General features: G+C 27.1%; 5 protein-coding genes across 5 annotated transcripts; 3 read left to right on the top strand and 2 right to left on the bottom strand.

Moving 5' to 3' along the window:
- Positions 1-522: 522 nt before the first annotated feature.
- Positions 523-2,093, top strand: OCT59_025580 (uncharacterized protein; the record flags this gene model as incomplete). Its single annotated transcript, XM_025312422.2, has 4 exons — positions 523-944; positions 1,018-1,045; positions 1,141-1,700; positions 1,761-2,093. The coding sequence occupies 4 exons, from the start codon at positions 523-525 to the stop codon at positions 1,951-1,953; spliced, it is 1,203 nt and encodes a 400-aa protein (XP_025189702.1). The 3' UTR covers positions 1,954-2,093.
- Positions 2,008-3,715, bottom strand: OCT59_025579 (uncharacterized protein). Its single transcript, XM_025312423.2, has 8 exons — positions 3,590-3,715; positions 3,323-3,500; positions 3,187-3,241; positions 2,871-3,104; positions 2,552-2,799; positions 2,443-2,485; positions 2,276-2,356; positions 2,008-2,199 (listed from the first exon to the last, which is right to left on the bottom strand). The coding sequence occupies exons 1-8, from the start codon at positions 3,658-3,660 to the stop codon at positions 2,090-2,092; spliced, it is 1,020 nt and encodes a 339-aa protein (XP_025189703.1). The 5' UTR covers positions 3,661-3,715; the 3' UTR covers positions 2,008-2,089.
- Positions 3,716-10,117: 6,402 nt separating this feature from the next.
- Positions 10,118-13,184, top strand: OCT59_025578 (uncharacterized protein; the record flags this gene model as incomplete). The annotated part of the gene is made up of 9 exons (XM_066139476.1): positions 10,118-10,504; positions 10,576-10,693; positions 10,898-11,040; positions 11,112-11,585; positions 11,657-11,792; positions 12,018-12,148; positions 12,227-12,995; positions 13,072-13,093; positions 13,166-13,184. The coding sequence occupies 9 exons, from the start codon at positions 10,118-10,120 to the stop codon at positions 13,182-13,184; spliced, it is 2,199 nt and encodes a 732-aa protein (XP_065992185.1).
- Positions 13,185-17,785: 4,601 nt separating this feature from the next.
- OCT59_025577 (uncharacterized protein) lies at positions 17,786-18,273 on the top strand (the record flags this gene model as incomplete). Its single annotated transcript, XM_066139467.1, has 2 exons — positions 17,786-17,881; positions 17,971-18,273. 2 exons carry the CDS (start codon positions 17,786-17,788, stop codon positions 18,271-18,273), a joined length of 399 nt encoding a protein of 132 aa, XP_065992184.1.
- Positions 18,274-19,189: 916 nt separating this feature from the next.
- On the bottom strand, positions 19,190-20,698 carry OCT59_025576 (uncharacterized protein; the record flags this gene model as incomplete). Its single annotated transcript, XM_066139460.1, has 2 exons — positions 19,190-20,378; positions 20,445-20,698. The coding sequence occupies 2 exons, from the start codon at positions 20,696-20,698 to the stop codon at positions 19,190-19,192; spliced, it is 1,443 nt and encodes a 480-aa protein (XP_065992183.1).
- Positions 20,699-22,443: the final 1,745 nt, after the last annotated feature.

The raw sequence follows: 22,443 nt of genomic DNA, 5'->3' as shown, positions 1-22,443 counted from the left end.
CTCTTTAACAATTTTGTTATCGTTATTACTATATATCTTAATTTTGTAATTGATTGAATACTGCTATTAGAATTACTGCAGCTGATTATCTCTTGAAAATGTTGCGATCATGACCAAATTGGAAATTTGAATTAGATAATATTCGTTGTAAAGTTCAGTAGCAAAACGTCGTGTTAACGTGTTTACTATGTTAATGTCAATGAATCAGTAGGTTCATAATATATAGTATGCTTCAGGCTTGATAGATTGATAGAGAATAATGGAAATTATTATAATTATTATTATTAGATTGAAAAGCAGCATATGTACTTTGTATTTGTAGAAAGTGGGTCTAATATCAGTTCCATTGTATTATTTTTTTTTTTGTAATTTTTCTAATTAGATAAAAAACAATTTTTAACATCTTAAAATGTGGATTGGAGGCCATGATACTCTGATTTAAACTGTTGGATATAGAAGTCGTGTAACATCGTAGATAATCTAATTCAGATTTTTTTTTTTTTAAAAGAAAAAATATTTATCATGCTCATATCTACACAATATTTAAAATTTGTACGGTATAATTTTTGTAATTCAAATAGAGCTTTCTTATCCAAAAATTATTCTACTTTTAATCCGAATATAAGAACACCTTTTACAGTTCTCGGTATTGAAACTTCTTGCGATGATACAGGAGTTGCAATTGTAAATTCAGATCGACAGATTATAAGTGAAGCGATTCACCTTCAACAACAACTACACGAACCATATGGAGGAATCGTTCCAAACTTGGCAATGTCAAGTCATCAGCAATATTTACCACTTGTAATACGAGAAGCTTTGGATAAAGCAAACATGGATATCGCTAAAGATATCGATGTAATTGCAGTTACGAGAGGTCCTGGACTTCCTGCCTGTCTTGGCAATGGATTGAGCGCGGGAAAAGCTTTGGCTGCAGCACTTTGGTAAATGTAAAAACTATTTCATTGCGTAAAAAATATAGAGTGAACAAATTTTCTCATAGTTTGTCTTTTATAGTAAACCATTAATAGGCGTTCATCATATGGCATGTATTAACGATGAATAACTAAAAAAATCCAAGAGCTTAAACAATTCATTTTCTTTCAGGTGTAATGTTATATCATATATCGTATGTTATAGGAAGCTCATGCGCTTACGGCACGTCTTACTCATCCAACTCCAAATTTGCTACCTTTTCCTTTTTTGACATTATTAATTTCTGGTGGACACACTCTTATATTGGTAGCACGTGGTGTTAATCATTATATCCATCTTGGAACAACTGTGGATGATTCAGTTGGAGAGGCTTATGACAAAATCGCTCGATTACTTAAAATACCTTGGTTGAAAGGTCGCGGAGGTGGCCCTGGTGCAGCATTAGAACAGTTTGCTGAAAAAGGAGATTCTAAGAAATTCTCGGTTCCAATACCGATGACAAAAGATAAACGTAGAAAAGAGGCAATGGATTTGAGTTTTAGTGGGCTGAAAACATCAGTGAATGCTTTAATTACAAAGCATAACTTGGATATAGATGATGAAAATATTAAGAGAGATTTAGCTTCAACTTTTCAGAAAGCGGCTATAGCCCATTTGACAGATAAATTAGAATTAGCTTTTAAATGGTGTAAAGAAAAGGCTATCCCATTAACAGCTTTGGTCGCAAGTGGTGGTGTAGCAAGTAATAAAAGCATTCGTTTTAGGTAAATTTTTTTTTTTTTTTGAACATTACAATACTTGGTAATTTACTCAGCTTTTTTTAGTTTGGAATCGTTGGCGGTTGAGCAGTATAACGTTCCATTAATATGTCCTCCACCACATTTATGTACTGATAATGGTGTTATGATTGCATGGGCTGGAGTGGAACGTTTTCGCATAGGATTAGTCGATGAATATACTATTGATCACATGCCAAAATGGCCAATTTCGTCTTTAGGATCTTCAATGTCCCTATGATTTTTATTTTTGAGAGTCATTTGAGATTCAAAGGTCGATAACTTAAGATTATATTTGAAAATAATATTTATTTAAAGTAAAAAAATGTAACCATTTGGGAAAATTTATATTAAAGCTATATTTTACTGAAAATGAACTATAAAATCCGATATCGTTTTTTCATTGGATCAGGATCGCTACATCTTGATACAATTCTATCTAGAGTTATCAAAGCTAGTAAGACAATGTCAATTGTGGCTGTTCCTCCTTTTATATATATGAAAAAAAAAAATATTAATTTTGATTATATATGAAATTTACAATTACCAAGAACTATACAAACCAACTCCGATCTCATTCAAGAGTTCATCATATGTGAATTCATTCCAAGCCTGTTTCGGAAAATCCGGCAAGTCGTGTTTATCTTAAATAATCACGAATATTTCCTATTAATATTTTATTAATATCTAATTAATATAAGAATAATAACAAAGGAATTATTTAGCTTACCTCCGACCATCTCATTAATATCATATATCACTTGATTTAAGAACTATTATAAATAAATAAAATTATGATCAATTTTTATATTAGTCGAAATTATCGCAGAATAACTTGCCTCCATAGAAATTTGTCTATGAATATCACGACCAAGTGTTTCAAACTCTTTTTTTGTAATTGGTCCAATTTGTGTACATTCCGGAAGTTCGTTAGAAGATAAAGAAGGAAAACTTGATCTAGGAGACATTCGTTCAAATAAAGATATTGGTGTTAAATCATTTGACGCAACGTTATTAGTAAATTGTTGAGATTTAGAGTTATCTGAATTTAGCTTAATTCCATAATCTTTTATTAATTCGGGTGTGCCTAAAAAAATGAAATATTTATATAAGTATACATTTAATAATAGGCTTTTTTTTAAAAAAATCGATATTAACCAGCTTTAAGTAATGCTAACGCGTGATCTGATAAACCAAAACTTTCAAGCGTTGGACTTTCTTGTGTTTGAGTGGAAAGCCTTTTGAACGTTTTGATAACAGGCGGTGTGAATCGTCTTTCAGATTCAGGATGAAACTTTGAAGGTTCCTTGGTTGATGTAGATTTTGATTCAATTTCCTCCGTAGGCTCCCTCGTCTTTTCATCATCAATAGTTGATTTTGGAACGAAAGTTCCTATAATAAGAGGATTGTTAATATTTCTCTTGTAATTAAATAAAATTTGATTAAGAAAACGCGAAAATACGCGTAAACTTACCTTCCAAACCGAATTCGCGTAATTGTTCTTCCATTAAATATATATCATGCTGCATCTATCATTAAATGACATCGGATAAAATTTTAAAACTTTATAAGAATATTTTGTAAAAAATATTAAACCAAGTTTTAAATACCTTTTCATAGACATTATTAGTAGCTAAAATGAGATCGTTCATATGATGCTTAGTGTTTGGAGTTTTCTCTAATGAATTTATTTCATTCATCATTGCTTTACTTTGTACCAGCATATCACGAAAATAATTTTCCTGATGCCCTAAGGATATTGGTAATGCGGGACTTTCAATTGTAGTCCTTTAATTATTTATTTAAAAAAAGAATTGTTTTTTCTTCTTAAGATATTAGGTATTAATGTAATGTAATGTAACAAAATAGTTACAAACCTCAACTCGCGACATGATTCTTCGATTTGAGCCCCAAATTGTATCAATTTTGTAAAAAATTCTTCCATCATTAAAAGTGCGAAATAACTATTAAAATTATCGGTTGTTCAAAAGAAAACTATTGCCAAACAAGAAACGAAATAACAAAACGACGGATAATTATAAAATCATGTGACGTTAATAAAACGTTGTACTACAGATCTTTACACATGACTGATATCCTAAACTTTTATAGACATCTAACCATTAACCAATGGTCAGGTTCAGGTTCAAAGCGCACGAACAAAATTCCAAAATATACATAAACAGGCATTATTGATACAGAATAAAAATATGATTAAGCTTTGATATATGTTTTAAAACGGTTTTATACTAATTTCTGTAGACCATACCATTCGTTTGCTTACACTATTACGCATTATCTCACTTCATGATCCAGTTTAAGTGTCCGAAAATAATTAGTTCACAGCATTAATCTTAGTAAAGTCTCGCCAAACATTTATGTTGTTGCATTCCGTGATGATTAATGTCCTCAGAAATCTATACGAAACGAATATTTTACAAGCTTTGAAGTCGCTTCCTTGCAAATGCCAAAATAATTTCTTCGTTAACGCTTCAAACTGCGATCTTTTAACCGAGTTCATAATTTTTTAGCTCGGAGAAAACAGTACAACGGCATGAGTGATCGACTAAGAAAAAAGTATACATGGAAATTTTACATTGTAAGATTCACAAGATGTACCGTATATAACTATTACTTAATTTGCAATCATATAAAACGGCAACATGAATATGCATTATACAGCACAGCACAAAGTCCGAAAAACACTAACTCCTAAATATCTTTTTTTTTTCTGTTAGTAACACGCATTTCTTTATTTATATTTTATTAAAAATACTGTACATAGAATTAAATCAAAAGTTGTTAAATTATAATTTTTCCCATAATTCACGTAACACTGAACGTTCATCTTTTGTTTTTGCTATACAATCTCACTCCTTTGTCCTTATTAATTATAATCACTTTAGATGGCTCTCGCATCATACACAAGAAAGAGACATTAATTGATAATATAGCCCTATATTTATTTGATCAGCCATATTTGTATCTTTCTTCTAACTCTATCATCGTCTTTGGTATCACATCAATTTTCGTGAATTCATTTCTTTCGCAAGTCCAAACATGTTTCCTTTACATTGTGATTATATAATGTTCCATATGTTGGGAACTCTTTAATGAAATTTTTAATTTTGAAAGCTTGTTCTAATGTATCTTCACTCATTGTTCTATATTTGTAATGATTGGATATAAATCGTAAACATTGTTGTAAAATACATTTAATCGTGATGAATTTATCATGTCTGCTTTATGTTTAATTAAGTACAATTTTTAACCCAATTTCTATTGTTACCATAAATTAAATTATTTTTCCATCGTAGAGCATATTCATCTAGACAAATATTGTAATTAATTAATCAATCATATCAATAATCAGTATTTATAATATTCTTTTAATGGTATGAGACCAAGGGTTATATCAGGATTCAGGAACTCCTTCAAAATATAAAGAATTAATGGAACAATGTTGGTATTAGATGAAGACCCCGAAATATATAAAGAGGTAAGGTGACTTTCAAATTTTTTATTAATAGCTGTACGCGGGGATTTCTATAAGTTTAGTACGCAAAATTGCCTCCTTACTTCAGAAAATCAGAAAAAATACGCAAATTAATTCTTTTTCTAACCTCATCATATGATTTGCCCATTTGATGTAAAAATTTTATATATATTAAAATATTTTTTACAATGAATATATAATAATATATCCAATAAATATGTTACACAATTATAAAAATATTATCATATTTTTTTCAATTACATCTTTCCGACCAAAGTAATCATAATAATATTACTTTTCATTTCACATTAGTTGGGCTAATATGATAGACAATATTACTTGATTTTTGCGTAGCATGTTACAAATGTTGCATATTTTTATATTTACTTTTAATTATTTATCTTATATATGTATATATGATTAGCTAAATAAACCCCATGTTTAAAAAAACCTGTTAAATACGCATTTTAATAATCTAAAAAACTCAGATTGTACGCAAATCAATACTTAACCCCGTAAAATTTCTATGATGGCGACGCCTTACCCCTACATATATATTTTGGGTCCTATTAGACGTATTTATTAATAACTTAATAATTTCCTCTTCAATAACAAATTTATTTTCATGTAGTACCGATTATTAAGTTTTTCCTAAACTCGTAAGTTCTTGAAGATATGATATAACCCCTGAATCAGCAAAACTGATTTCAAGCCTACAGTATCACTTACGAAAACCAATCCCTCCAAAGCTTTTCGGTTGTGAAATGCACTAACACGGATTTGATAATTAATTCTGAATCAGGTTTGATGATTATAATTTTGCATTTTCTCAGCCTGGGAATTATGGGTTACATGACGAATGGTATAGAAATGGAACAGAATATTGTCTTGCCTACAGCAATTCAAGCAATAAATTCAAGTTCGCGATCATAGCATTGGATTTAGCAGAAGATATTCGTGCAACGTAAGATTTTCGCATACAATAATATTTTTTTTATTTACAATAAAGTAGGCACGATTAATTTGCCAAATTCAGACATATAATGGAGTGGGTTATGATGTGAAGCGAGCGTGTAACGAGAGATCATTGATCCAGAACTTAATAATAAATGCGCGGTAACATTAGAAAAATTTAGTATAGACGTGAATCGTCAGTTCGTCACACGTATTACGGGAATAAGTACGTATATTATTATTAAAAAGGGCCTTGATAATAAGCTTTTTTTTATTAATTTAAGCGGTTCTGTTGATCAAATTTTCGTTGATGTGATTATATTAACATAATTTCCCCAAAAGCGTATTCCAAAGTCGACCATGCGAATTATATAAAAGGTGATGTCACTGTCAGTAAATCCTTTTATCCGCCTTATGCAAATAAAACAAAATCAGGCGAAAAGTTCAAACAGATCAAACTTACCATCATCAATATCAACAATCAAACGAACTCGTATAATGTTGGTTTGATTTCTCGGCTTGATTCTAGATTCACATCATCACGATATTAATCATTTTTTTCGAATTTATAATGTAGATTTTAAGGATATATTACTTTTCTTGATCCTTCCTGCATATTTGATATTCGCAGAGAAAATCTGGATGATGATGTCTCATTGGCGCAATGAAATACTACTACGAAGAAAAAAATCTCATGACTGTAATTTCAGCCGGGGAATTTGGCGCAGTATCGTTCTAGCGATAAAAAAATTGACTAAAGTCAAGAGAAACAAATTATTTGAATTTGAGGCGGCATGGAATGTTGTGAAAATGAATCGTAGCGATAAGTGTGAATCGAAAAGGAAAGATTGCATTGTTATTTCGTTTACTTCAGTTGCTAATCACCCGAATTTATGATTTAGGGTCGATTCTCTTGTGGAACTTGGTTAAAATGAAATTTCCTGTATGGTGTATATGGGTAGAAACAAAATTAGTTATGATAGGAAAGTAGATAGACGTATAGATAGAGAAATAATTTTGTTAGTTATAGATACAATATTCCCCGAAATGTGAGAGCAAAGAAATAACTTGATGCTGGGACTCGCATTAACTGGTCTAGGATAAGCGTACTCCCTCCCTCATTGATAGCATCAAAAATCAATAAAGTTTTATACGCATAAATATGAATTATATATATTTTTTTCTGTGGCCCATTCTTCTAACAAATGCATTCTTGACATAAAAAAAGTCAAGTCGGTAAGTGATTGAGCGCATAATGTACACTCTTGACAACTTATCATGAACTACAGCCTTTTAGCTATGAGATAACTGCAGTCCTCAAAATGTTAAACAAGTACATTATCTTCTATATACGCAAGTTAAACAGGTGCTCAATGGAATAACCGCAGTTTTGGCCAACCCTGCAGTGGTTTACGTTATAAGGTCAAGTAATCCTTTTGCTAGAATTCGATAAGAATAAAATCAAAATCCTATCAATACAAGTAATAAATATAATTATGAATCTGCAAGATATTAAAAGAATAACTTGCAGTGCTATATATGCGCCTATAGTATAATTCTTGACAACCAAGCATGAGCCACAACTCGGAAAGTTATGGGATAATCTCAGTTCCTCTGAATACTCGGCAGTTATACTGCCTTCTGTGAGAGAATCTAGTTTATTTATAGCTTCAATAACTGTGTTATTGTGCAAGAATAGTAAACAATAGGTATTTTACCTTTAAAAATTAACGAGTGATATTAATCTAAATGACGCAATGCGTCAAAAATATCAAAGATATTTTATGCATTAATAATTTATCTAAAAAATATCAGTATGTTAAAAACGACGTGGTCCTATTTGGCTGCATAATAACATAATAACAATAAATATCAAGCAAGTATTCAAACTAATATTTCTATCAAGTTGCCTATAAAAAATTGAAAATTGGAATTTGTAAATTTGTATAGAAACAATTTAAATACAGAAAATGGGCCAAACTATGCAAAATGAAAATTTGATAAAGTAAAAATTGACAGTACCTGCAATTATTATTATTTTTCAGACAATACATACTGTACAATGATGATATTATCAATGTTGGAAAAATTATAATTACTAGTATATTCTAAGAAAGTTATTCCATTGTGATTTGATTTGTCGATCATTTGAACCCGGTTTCCATATGAGACTATTTCTGAAAAAATTTATAGAGTATTTTATTAAATTGATTATCCGGGTAATTCATGTTATTACAGTAGCAAAAGCTAATTTTAACAATTAAAAATTGTAAATAATTATAAATGAGAAATTTCCATATATATAATATACGGTAATGTTAAATTTCTCAAAGTAATTGGCTTGAGTTTGTTCAATACATCTTAAGCTTAAAACAAGCTTCTCAAATGAGCTTGATGTAATAATCTGTTGGGTATAATCAACGAGTTATTTTATTTAATTAGTTTTAAACTGGGTTTTATTTAAAAATGCTATTTATAAGCAACAATTAAAATGCATAGTAAATAAAATTATTAAAATAGAAATAGAATCAAAAATTAATCATAAATTAACTTATTAGTTTAGTTGTCATTCTTTTTTTTCGAAAGTGGCACAGCAAATTTTAAAAACTCAATTTTAGAATTTTATTCAAGTTACATATGAAAGTTTCAAGTTTGTTTTATCAATAACGATAATGCTCATCATGGTCATTCCTGTTTAATATTTTCTATTCTCGGATGTTGTGAAAAAGAGATTTACCGAGGATGACCTGTGAAGTACTAAATAATTTCAATACAAATAATGTTATCCTTTATTCCCTTTTTATTTAATGTATTGTATACTTTAAAATTTTGCCAAATTTTTATTTTATATTCATTTTTATGTTTTTTTTTGTGCAACATGTTAAACAATATTATATTAGTATGCACAGCAAACAACCTATGGTGGTGTGCGCACACCCACTGTACACTAATTACATGAAGAGAAAATTAAGCAATGAGCAATAAGTATTATTACAGTATATTCGCAATTTATTATATGTTCGCTTTTCAAATTGATTATTTATTTGGTATGATAATTGAAAGTTTCACCAAATTTTTTTACCCTTAATGTGGTCATTGCTAAAGTTTCCCAGTTGTAATAATCGTAAAGTAAGAACTGAACTGAAAATATATTAGTATTTCGCAAATTAAGTGCTAGTAACTTTTATGAAAAATATATCGCCAACTTCTACAAATTACACTTAATTTTTTAAGATATCTATTAAACTTACAATAAAATTTTCAATTATTAATTTGTAAGCTTTAGTAATATCCTTTTTATTTATCCTCGATATATTCACAACCTGTTCTAAATAACGAAATAAAAATGTATAATTGATAAGGAATTTTTGATGAAGAATATCCAAAAATCTCACCATTTAGAATTTAGATAAGTATATTATTATATAATTCTTATTTCCCACCCCCCCTTGTAAAATTTTTTAAATCTAAATAAGTATTAGCGTATTTTTAAACTACTATTTTTTTTAACTACTATTTTTTTTTTAACCGTTTTATAATGAAATTAAACGTCTTTAACGATTTCTGCTTCTTGCGAAATTAACGTAGGACCCCGAACAATATATATATAGGTATTTTTCTATTAATATAATTGTAAAAGTGTAACCTAAAATCTACTATTTATTAAGAAAGTTTTGTGTCATTTATATGCGGATTTGACTCACTTTCGGAATGTCGATCATTTGGCAAAATTAACGTAATGTTGGCCATCAAGTGAGCCAAATGATTTTATTTTGATCTGCATTGTACTGTATGACAAATTTATTGAGTATCAGGTGTTATGTTACACTTAAAGAAAAATGGCGTGATTATTATCACATGATTTTCAATTCGATTTAAATTTTGTAACAATCATCGCATATTTGTGTACTTTAATTAACGCCGATTATTTTTTTAAAAAAAAAAATCCTAAATCATGTCATCTCAAAATGATATTATATGTGAAAGCTGTGGTAAAATATATATAACTGTTGATGAAAAATGGTGTAGACCATGTGTAATAAATAACTTAGAAAAAAATTTCACGAACTGGACTAGTGGAAATGAAAAGATTGATAATTTTATTCAAAAGATGCAATCTAAAATTGAAAGTACTGGTGATATAATTGTTGAATGGATACCTTACAACCAATTCAATAATGTTAAAAAAACAAACAAGGATGGTTTTGCTACAGCAATATGGAAGGATGGTTTATTAAAATATAATATAAAAGAAGGGAAACATGAAAGAAGAACTAATACAGAAGTCACTTTAAAATTCTTGAATAATTCTCAATATGTTATTAGCGACTTGCTAAATGAGGTATGAAACTTCTATTTTTTTTGTAATTTAGTCTTAAAGTACTTTTATTATAACAATTTTTATATTAACAGGCTAAAGCATATTCCATTAAAGTAGATGAATATAATATTCCTAAAATATATGGAATATCCCAAAATCCAGATACAAATGATTATATTATAGTACTTGATAATAGTTTTTGCAAAGAATGTAGTGAAATATACATAATCTATAAATGGTGTAAACCATGTCAAATAAATAATTTAGAACTAAATCTTGCAAACTGGACTAGTGGAAATAAAAAAATTGATGAATTCATTCAAGAAATGCAATTGAAAATTGAAGGTAGTTATAATATAATTGTTGAATGGATACCTTATAACCAATTCAATAATGTTAAAAAAACAAATAAAGATGGCGTTGCTACAGCAATATGGAAGAATGGTTTATTAAAATATGATGAAAAAGAAATAAAATATGAAAGAGAACCTAATAAAGAAGTCATTTTAAAATGCTTAAATAATTCTCAAAATGTAATTAGTGACTTGCTAATTAAGGTATGAAACTTCTAATTTTTGTAATTTAATCCTTAAAAGTACTTTTTTATAACAACTTTTATATTTAACAGGCTAAAGCATATTCCATTAAATTAAATTATGAATATGATATTCCTAAAATATATGGAATATCCCAAAATCCAGATACAAAAGATTATATTATAGTACTTAATAATAGTTATTGCAAAGAATGTGGTGAAATATATACAGTAATATGGGGAAAATGGTGTAAACCATGTCAAATAAATAATTTAAAACAAAATTTTACAAACAGGACTAGTAGAAATGAAAAAATTGATGAATTCATTCAAGAAATGCAATTTAAAATTGAAAGTACTAGTGATATAATTGTTGAATGGATACCTTATGACCAATTTAATAATGTTGTAAAAATAGGCAAAGATGGCATTGCTACAGCAATATGGAAGAATGGTTTATTAAAATATGATGAAAAAGAAATAAAATATGAAAGAGAACCTAATAAAGAAGTCACCTTAAAATGTTTGAATAATTCTCAAAATGTTATTAGTAACTTGCTAAATGAGGTATGAAATTTCTAATTTTTATAATTTAATCCTTAAAAGTACTTTATTATAACAACCTTTTCATTTAACAGGCTAAAGCATATTCCATTAAAGTAGATGATATAGTTTATGTAGATAATATTCCTAAAATATATGGAATATCCCAAAATCTAAATACAAATGAATATGTTATTGTATTTCAAGATGGTTATTATTGCAAAAACTGTGGTAAAAAATATACAGAAATATATTATCATAAATGGTGTAAACCATGTCAAATAAATGGGTTAAAACAAAATTTTGTATATTGGACTAGTGGAAATGAAAGAATTGATAATTTTGTTCAAAATATGCAATTAAAAATTAACAATTATAATGATATAATTGTTGAATGGATACCATATGACCAGTTTAATAATATTAAAGAAATAGGTAAAGGTGGATTTTCTACAGTCTATTTAGCAATATGGAAAGATGGTCCATTAAAATATGATATGGAATTAAAAAGAACTACACCAAATAAAGAAGTTGCTTTAAAATGCTTATATAATTCACAAAATATTACTAATGAATTTTTAAATGAGGTATGAAATTTATTTTTTTTATTTTTTTTAGACTTCATTAAACACTTTTGAATAATGATTGTTTTTACTTTTTGATAGGTTAATGCATACTCTATTAATTTTAATGATGGAATCCTCAAAATATATGGGATATCCCAAAATCCAGATACAAATGACTATATTATTGTATTTGAATATGCAAGTGGTGGAAATCTTAATAATGAGAATAACAATATCATTAGGAGTTACCGTTGGAATGAAAAATTGGATGTACTAAGTCAGATTGTTAAAGGTCTTAAAAACATTCATGAAAATAAATTAGCCCACCGTGATTTCCATACAGGAAATATATTGGTATCAATTGGATATAATTCCTATTATGGTTACTCTGGAAATTCTTCACATGATATATATATTTCAGATATGGGATTATGTGGAGAAGTTAGTAATATAGACAAAACAAAAATTTATGGAGTTATGCCATTTGTAGCTCCTGAAGTATTAAGAGGAAAGCCATATAATCAAGCAGCAGATGTATATAGTTTTGGTATGATTATGTATTATATTGCAACTGGAAGACAACCTTTTGCCAATCGTGCTCATGATAGTGGTTTAGCATTAAATATATGTAATGGAATTAGACCTGAAATAAATGAACAAGAAGCACCAAAATTTTATATTGAGTTAATGAAAAATTGTTGGGATCCAGATCCAGATAAGAGACCAAGTGCTATTGAAATAGAAAAATTGATCCCTAAACTTAGTTGTGAAGATAAAGAAATTAATAAGCAAATTGAAAAAGCAGAAGAATATAGAAAAACAAATATTTTATCTACTGGAAATAGTCAATCAATTCATCCACAAGCTTGTTATACTTCTCGATTACTCAATCAATTTACAAAAGAACTTCCAAAAACATGATGATAGTTACAACAATTGTTCAGTAGAAATTACTGATTTTACGGAGTATGTAAATATTTATTTAAATTATTGTTTTATTTTTATTGAAAATTTATTAAATTATAAATCAATTTATAGGGAACAAAATGAAAAATAAGTCAATTAGAACATGCATCTACACCAAATATAAAATACATTTTATAAAGTTCATCTAAAGAAAAGTGATGAATATAAAACATAAAAGGTGTAACACAATTGTGAAAATTCATGTTCTAACTATAATTTGATACCAAACTCCTTATATTAGATAAGATGCAACTAACTTAAGCCCAATATTAACTATTAACACAATTTTATAATTGGGATATTATTATTTTTTTTTGTTGATATCATTGTATTTTGTTCAACACTAATTATAGAGTATATGTAATTTTTTTTTTTACATAAATATAAAAATTAGTTTGTAATTGAACAAATAAAATACAAGATTTGAAAATATTATTAACTGTTATTAAAATTAAGAAATAAGTTACTAATAATAAATATACTAGCAATTATCTATTTTTTTTAACCCCATTATTGGTGAATTATTACTAATAATAGCTTCAATAGTGGATTTATTGCTAACATTTTCTTTCAAAATAATAAAATTTCCTATTATACGGTTATATTTCGTTTATCAAAATTATTATACACTTAATTATTTTTTTTTTTAATGAAAAACGTCAGGTTCGACATTTTTTAAAATAAATATAGTGTCACTTTATTAAAGATTAGGTTATGAAAATATTGTGACAATACTTATCAAGACGGAATGCAAAAAATTGATGCTGTAATTTATAGAAATATGGTACAGTCGTACCCCTCTATAGTCGCCTCCAATATAATCACTTCCTTTTTTTAATCACACTATTCATTAGTCCCGGTTATTTTAATAATAAAATTCCTTTTTTATAGTCACAATATATGTATAAATATAATCACATAATTTTTCGGTCCCATCTTATAGTAAATATAAGAAAATTTCCTTCTATATAATCACAGTAAAATTATATCCCCTTATACAATCACAATAAATTGTACAACTTGATAATCTATAAAATATTACACTATGCGCAGTATACGCAGTACACGTAATATGCAATTTATACTTCATTACTTTGTTTAACATGCCACCTATTTGTTCAGAAAAATCAAAAAATACACGTACTGCTATTAGTATTAATATAAAAAAGAAATTTGTGAATATATGAAAGCAATCCTAATATAAGTCAAGGCAACATTGCATTATTTTTTAACGAAAAATATCAAGATTTAAATATTGATAGAACAACTATTAGTAAAATATAAAAGGAACATGAAAAGTTTTATCTATTTCACAAACTTCACATATTTACCACAACCATTCTGTTCAATTTCCAGAACTTGAAAAAGTTATGCAAATTTGGACTTCACAAGCAACAGCGGCAGGCCTTCCTTTATCGAACTCAATATTACAACTTAAAGGAATAGAGTTTGCCAAGTTATTAAATATTGAAGACCAACTAAAATGTACTAATGGTTTGATTTATAGGTTTAAGTTGCAAAATGATCTTCAAAGAGTTCATTTTTCGGGAGAAGCCAATAGTTCTCCATTAGAGACTCTCCCATAAGAACGTTTACGTTTACGTACACTTTTAGCTAAATATGATGAAAAGGATATTTATAATGCAGCCTTTTTTTTTCGGATGGAACCTAATCAAACACTTAGTACAGGAAAAATTTCTAGACGAAAAAAAGTAAGTTTTAACAGAAACAGAAATTAATTATTTTTAAATTGTTATTTAAGATTAAACTTTATCTGTTTATAATTATAAGTTAGGATAAAAACTGACTTTCAGTTCTTTTATGTAGTAATTCTTATGGCTCACACAAATTTCCTCCTCTTGTAATCGAAAAGTCACTTAATCCACATTAGTTGTTTTAAAAATATAAATAGATCAAGTCTTCCTGTAATTTACCGTGCTAATTCAAAAGCCTGGACGGGATCAGATATTTTTGTTGAATGGCTTCATTATCTCGATAATTTGGTTCGTACAATGGATCGAAAAATTTTACTTCTTGTTGATAATGCTGGATTGCATTTTAATTCATTCTATTTAGCGAAAATAATTCTGATTTAAGTGATGATGATCATAATACAGAAGGAGAAGTTGCAGAATCATCTCATTCAGCTCAAAATCAGAAAAAATCAAAAAAGAAACCTATTAAAAAAAAACCTGATATTAAGCTTACTAATATTGAACTTGTTTATCTTCCTCCAAATACTACTGCTCATCTTCAACCAATGGATGCAGGAATTATCCATAGCTTTAAATCCAGATATTAACGAGAATTTTGCTTACATTTAATCTGGCAATTTGATAATGGAATGGATTGTGAAAAGTAAGTTAAACTTATATTTTTTATTTAATTTATTTATAATTTCTTAATTAATTTGTATCCTATATTAGAAATAAATTAAATATCAAAGAAGCGATAGATTATATTGCCGAAGCATGGAATAGTGTCAATCAACTATACGAAATTGTTGGATTAAAACTGGTATTCTACCATCTTCTGATTATATTATAGATGACGTTGAAAATTTACAAGAGACGGATAGTTTAAATGATTCTGATATTGAAATCAATTTTGATTGTCTTCCGGAAGCTGATCTTTTACGAGAATTTTTTAAGGAATTTGATAGTGAAATTTTAACTGAAGAGCATCTTACTACTGATGAACAAATAATTAATATATGATGAAGAAATTGGAGATGAAGATACTTCGGATGAAGAAATACAATTAATATCAGATAAGGAAGGAGTTAATGCATTGAAAACATTTATTAATTATTTTGATTTGCGTATTTTTAGAAAATATTTACGAATAATAAGAGTTAAAGAGTTTAACAAAGCACTCTTGATAGTTTTTTGAAAAACAAGATTAATAAGTCATATTGTACGTTTATACTTTTATTAGTTTTATATAATAATTATAATATAGTTTTATAGTAAATAAATTAGTATTTTTGCGTAACTGAATTATTAGGGTCATATAAGAAAACTAAAAAATGCATTTATGTAACGATGCAAATTTTAAGTTCTGTGTTTCGTAAAAAAACTATGTAATAGACGGGAAGGGATGGCGGGAAATTATAAGTTTTTTTAAGATAATTTTATTTTCAACAAACCTTTTTTAATATTTATTAAATTATTATAAATATATATTTAAATAAAAATTACACGTAGTAATAATATTCTCAATTGTAAATCTTTGTGTATAATCATACCAATAATAAATTTTATATATATGTGATTATATGCATATAAGCACACCTCTATATAACCACGCCATTTGGTGGTCCCGAAGGGTGTGATTATAGAAGGGTCGGCTGTATATAATTTAAAATATATAATTTAATCTAGGCTGGGACTTTATCATTACTCTTGTCAAAAAGAAAGAATTTGTTAAACTCTCACCATACTATAGAATTATTACTTAGATTTTCTTCATTCACTGCTTATTATATTTTATTTATAATATATAAATAATAAAAATGTATGAATATAAATTTAGTAAAAATGTTTTTATCAAATTATTATCAAAGAACGTAGTGTAGCGTTTTTTTTTTTAAAATTGTTATCTCACAACATTTTATTAAAATGTTAAAAAAAACGCTGTGAACCACTTTTTTTATTATATTATTTATTAATAAACATTTTCGCAGTGTTTTTTAATAAAAATGGTAAAAAACATTTATTTCGTTAACGTTAAATTATTTATTGACTAACATTTTCGAATGGCGGAGCATTTTACACGTTTTTGAACTGCGAAGCAATGATTTAGCTGTGCCATTATTGTATCATTACTAGATATCTAGCCCAGCTGCACCCAAAAATATTCTGCAATACTTTTAAATCATTACAGGCATCACACCCACTACGTTTCCACTGTTTATATTTATCTGAGGGGCTGTTTTATTGAGTAGGTAAAATCTTATTTGTCACCCTTATACGTCATTGTTTACTTTCATATGTTCGTACTGTACATAATGCCGTATGCAGAATTTTTTGAGGGTGCATCTGGGGCAGTTATACTAGATTATGTACTGCAACTCAATATTGCCGAGTCATCAGATTTAAATTATAATCATTTCAAGTCGATATATCAGCTAATATTAATAAGACTCTAATGCTTTGGACTTACAAAACGCGTTCTAAGACGGATATAACCAATACAGTAACCAATGATATTGCTGTTTACTGATTTCGCAGATGAAATGCCTATTACTGAAATGAAACAGAAGCTAATTGAGCGTTTTTTACGCAAAACATTTATTCCTTCATCGACATACGGACAGCTTGTTGCAAATATGAGTGTTTACCATGCCTTATATTATTCAACTTTTTGGATATTGATTGATTACTAATAATAATGAATTAGACATTAGTTTTTATTTACCGTTATGTAGTATACAGATTCTTTATTGATTTTATACAAAAAAAATAGATTACAACATAACTGCTAATGAATATTACAGTAGCACATTTCATGCAATACTTGTAGAAATGGTTATAGCATAAAAAATAAGCCTGATATTCTAAAGTAATAATATTGCAGCGAAGTTACAAAATTTAACAATACACCTTACAAAGTTAATACATGATTGCTGAATTTGGCAAAATAATGATACTAGCATAAAATTTCATTTTTTATTGCTTGTTTTTCTGCATTATGAATCGTAATGGCAATGATGTACCGTCTTCTCCATTATATACATTTTATGAATTATTACTCCCTGAATTTACTGAAATTAATTCAGATGGAGAGGTTATAATAACCATGTTTTCCAAACAAAATATGGATATAGAAACTTGTGACTTCATTAGTCCAAGTGAGTATTGTATATTTTGAAACAGAATCTGAAACAGAGTGAATTATCTAGCTCTAAGGATGAAGCCAATAATGAGATGGTAACAAATAACAATATACCTCATCCAATATTTCATAGATTGGTCTTTAATTCGAGAAACGAAATTATTTCCACAATTGACGATTATTTTAGTCAGTTCGATATTAACAATCAGGATTTAGCACAGCACAATTCAATTTTTACTAAATCAAAATTTGTAAATATCCGACAGGATGATTGGAATTTAAATGGAATTACCATATATAAATTTACTAGCCGACTGCCATATTTCTTTCTTTATAATATATGATGATGAATTTTTACCATTTTTACCAAAATTATATTGTCGTGCACATAGAAGAATATTATCAACTGATGTTAACAAAAAAAATGATGGAATTCTTTTACATATTAAATTACCAAATATTTTACCTAAAATTTTTCAAATAATCTTGAGAATTAAAATAGGAAATTTGTATAAAAATAAAAAATAAATAATTTTTATGTTACTATTTAAATTTTTTTTTTATGTATATTAACTAATGGAAGGAGGCTTTCTTTAGAGGAATACGATACTTCAGACATCATTAAAATCTTGATCGCTGCCGGTGAACTTTGTTTTAAAGCATTAAATCCTTCATTTACATTATTTTTGATTAGAAACAAAAAAAACTAATGGAACAAAATTTTAACATGATATATCAAACAAGTTTTGAAAATGATTCTTTCATAAAATTACAAAATTTTTTATTGAATTGATTGCGAGTGAAGTTGGCTAAGAAAAAAAAAAGACGATGAAAAAAAAATTTTGGAGTTTCAAATTAAATTAAGAAAACGCTGAACACTGAAATTAAAATTGTTTTACTTCTAAAGAATAAATAAAGTTTGAGCTAAAAGGAGGGAAAACATGCGAGGGAAACGAAATTTATATTCCGTATTATTAGAATATTTAATAAGTACAAATTAATAAATACGAACATCTTCAATAAATTTTTTAAATCCCTAAAATGCTAAACCACTACCAAGAATTTCATTTATAAAAATGTAACAGCATTAAGTCTCATTATATCCTTTATACTGTAAATATTAATTTGGTTTTGTCTTTAACAAATAAAAAACAAACGTGATTAATAATTATCAAAAAGAAGCCAAGATTTGGTCTCATATATATAGAACTTCAGTTTTATTTTTTTTATTTAACAAGAAATTATCTATATATACAGTAGTTAGCTTCTTATTATTTGAAATACTTCATAATCTTCTATTGAAAATTTATCTTCAGTGTCTCTTATATTTCTTTCATACATCACTTTTCTACAATAAGTTACATTAAAAGATTTAGTATTTTTAGAACTTATGTTAAGATCTTGGCCGAACTGTGGACCACATGATCTGCTATAATCTAATGCTTGCCATGCGTCTCTTACATTACTTAAAATTGCATCTTTAATATTCTTATTTTTAAAAGAAAAAATAAAACTTTTATTAGTATAACACCATTTGCCAGTAGTTTCCCACTTCATAGGATTATATCCACCAAGAACTTCTTCATTTCCTTTTACTTTAATAAATGTAACAGTATTAGCTTTGCCATCGCATAATTCATGAAATTTTTTAGGAGTAAATCCATCTCGACTTCCTCTTAATAATAATTCAAATTTGTATGGTAAATATAATTCCTCATAATTATCATTATTTATAGCTACTTTATCAACCCATTTTGAAACGGTTGAAATAATATTAGAATCTACAATTTTTGAATCAATAATTTGGGAATCGACAATTTTAATTTCATCATTCTTAATTTTTCTTGGGCGTAAAACGTTGTATTTTGACACACCACCAGGTTCCAAATAAGAATTCAATAAATCTTCATATAATTGTTGATCTAAGAGTTTTTGATATGGACGAACTTTTTGTGAGAATTCTCTAGACGATAAACTAAAAAATCTAATTAAAGGCAAACAGTGTTGTAAAATATTTTTCATCGTTTTGAAATCATCATCTGACCAAGTTTTAGGATCCGGAATGAGAGTTAAATTTTGTGCAAGACCCCATTTTAATACATGTTCCCACACTTCGATTTCTTTCATTTGTAAATCATCATTTTTAATAAGCGAAATTAAAGATTTTTCAGAAAGTTTGGTGAAATCAAAAGATTTGAATATTTTTTGGGGTGATTGAACCATTAAATTTGTACAAAACTCTTGAAGTTCTAATAAATTATTAGATTGTGAAGAAATTTGTTGAATCATTCCAAAATGTTGTTCTATCAAATCTGACTTATTTTCAATTAAATATTTTTGTAAATAATCAACTAATTCTTGAAGATGGAGGTTATCTGCAGCGGCCAAAACTTTAAGAGAATCTGAAATGTCATAATCATTCAACGATAGAACACCGCCATAAATATATCTATATAACAAAAATTTCATGAATGTTATTTATTATCCGTTAATATAGAATATATTATTTACTTACTCTAAAATATTTTGAAATATTTTCGGTGAAATATTTGATAATTTTATGTGAGTTAATACGTTATTGTTGTTTTTTTTATTGGAAGATAAAATTCGTCGTAAATATGGAGAACGGTAACACAAAATATTCATGTGAGCACGAAATATTTTTACGTTAGGATCTTCACCAACTTCAATTGTAATATCATAATATTCATCATCTTTTAATAATTCAATATAATTTTGACTTAATTTTGTAAAAAATTGAGTAGACATTTCGTTAAAAAGAATAAGGTTTTAATTGTGGTAAGACAGTATTTAAATATTTTTTTTTATAATATAACTTTATACTGTAATATTTACGCCAATATTTACATTTGTTTCATATTCGACCAAATTAGATATTTGATGTACAACCCATTCATTCGTTACGCCAATCTGCACAATCTGCGGCTTGTCTTACCAAGATTTTATCAGCTGATCATTCTCAAAAATCTAAATTATCAAAGTTTAATTACTTCAAAATATATTAAAATTAATTACGACAGAATCTTTTACTATTTTTTAATTTATTCCTTTAACTAAATAATATATTGATATACTACAGTAGATATGCAGAAATAGCACCAAGTATAAGTCAATTATAAAATTCCAACCAGCATTACAATAATGTTATTATTATATAAAGAATATTTATGTTGAATTATTAAACGTTTGGAATCTATTATATCTTTGCCGATATTGATATTGATCAAATATTATAGTTAACACTATGGAGATTTTTGTAATTTAATGTCTGCTAGATGCAAGCATAAGTTGCTTTTGGTTGTGTTTGAATATTTTTGAATTTATCTTAATCCGCTTTTAAATTTTTTTTCTTCAATTTTATCACATTCTTTTATTTGAAACACATTTCACTTTTTAATTCACTATCTTAACTATCTCTACTACCTTTATTTTAAATTTTATTATTTCAGTTTTTTAATATCTTGATGTAACTCTTCAATGGTTAGCCTATTTTTCTTTTTCAGCATCTCATTATCAAACCTACAATAATTTTGGTATGTCTTTAGAATTTTGGTTTAACTCCTTTACATACTTTAAAATTCATCATTAGAAATATGATTATAAGGAATTTTTTTAAGAAAGAAATTCATCTATTATTATTCCAAATAATTAAATATCTGCTCCTTATGTATATTGATGACTACGTAAACCTTCTGGTGCAATATAAGGTAATACTCCATAAATTCCATTCCTTCTTCAACCGTTTTACCAGCTGTTTTACCATTTACTGGTTGACACGTTATATATGAAAAAACTAGTATATTTCCTGAATGACTCTTGCAATTTATATACTTAAACAATTTATTAAATTACTATTTTTACAATATCTTAAAACCATAATATAAATTTTAGTAATTGGATCTTGAGTTACACAAAACATCTAACAACGTCTTCAAAATAAATAAGAAGATGGATTTAATCTAATATGAACATTAAAGGATGAGGGGAAAAGACATATATAAAAAATCATATTTGTTACAAAAAAATTGTATATATGAAGTAAAATAGATTTCGAATTATTTCATCTTTGTTGTATCAAAGGAATTATTAAAACTTTTAATGCAACCGTGAAATACGAATTTTTTATCAGTTCTGATTCTCAATACCCGACACCTAATGTATCCTTCATACTACTTAACCAAATAAATTTTATTAAATTCGCAACTTGTAATATAGTAATATCTTGTAATATCTTTAGAAATTTTATAAGTAAGGTATCCATTCAAAATATTTTGTAAAGTATAAAATTTTACAATTTTGAATTAATTCATCAATTTCTTTATTTTAATTAATCCAATTTTTAAAATTTTCTCAAAATCTTTTAGCATTACAAGGTTGACATCAAAAACTTCCTATCCAGGTTCATTGCGTTCTCCTCATATTTGTATGCTCATTTTCTTTTTCCTAAATTATCCATATAAATTATTTTTTAACCCATTTCTTCTAATTCAGTA

Source organism: Rhizophagus irregularis, chromosome 5 (genome assembly GCF_026210795.1).
Source record: "Rhizophagus irregularis chromosome 5, complete sequence".
NCBI lineage: Eukaryota > Fungi > Glomeromycota > Glomeromycetes > Glomerales > Glomeraceae > Rhizophagus > Rhizophagus irregularis.
The sequence above is the reverse complement of the archived record's forward strand: the minus strand, read 5'-3'. Positions and strand labels throughout refer to the sequence as shown.

Excerpts from the sequence above, each read along its gene's own strand:
- OCT59_025579 (XM_025312423.2), bottom strand. The coding sequence starts at position 3,660 with ATGATGGAAGAATTTTTTACAAAATTGATACAATTTGGGGCTCAAATC. Across the intron at positions 3,501-3,589 it reads GAATCATGTCGCGAGTTGAG|GACTACAATTGAAAGTCCCG; the intron begins GTTTGTAACTAT and ends AAATAATTAAAG. Across the intron at positions 3,242-3,322 it reads CTAATAATGTCTATGAAAAG|ATGCAGCATGATATATATTT; the intron begins GTATTTAAAACT and ends ATTTAATGATAG.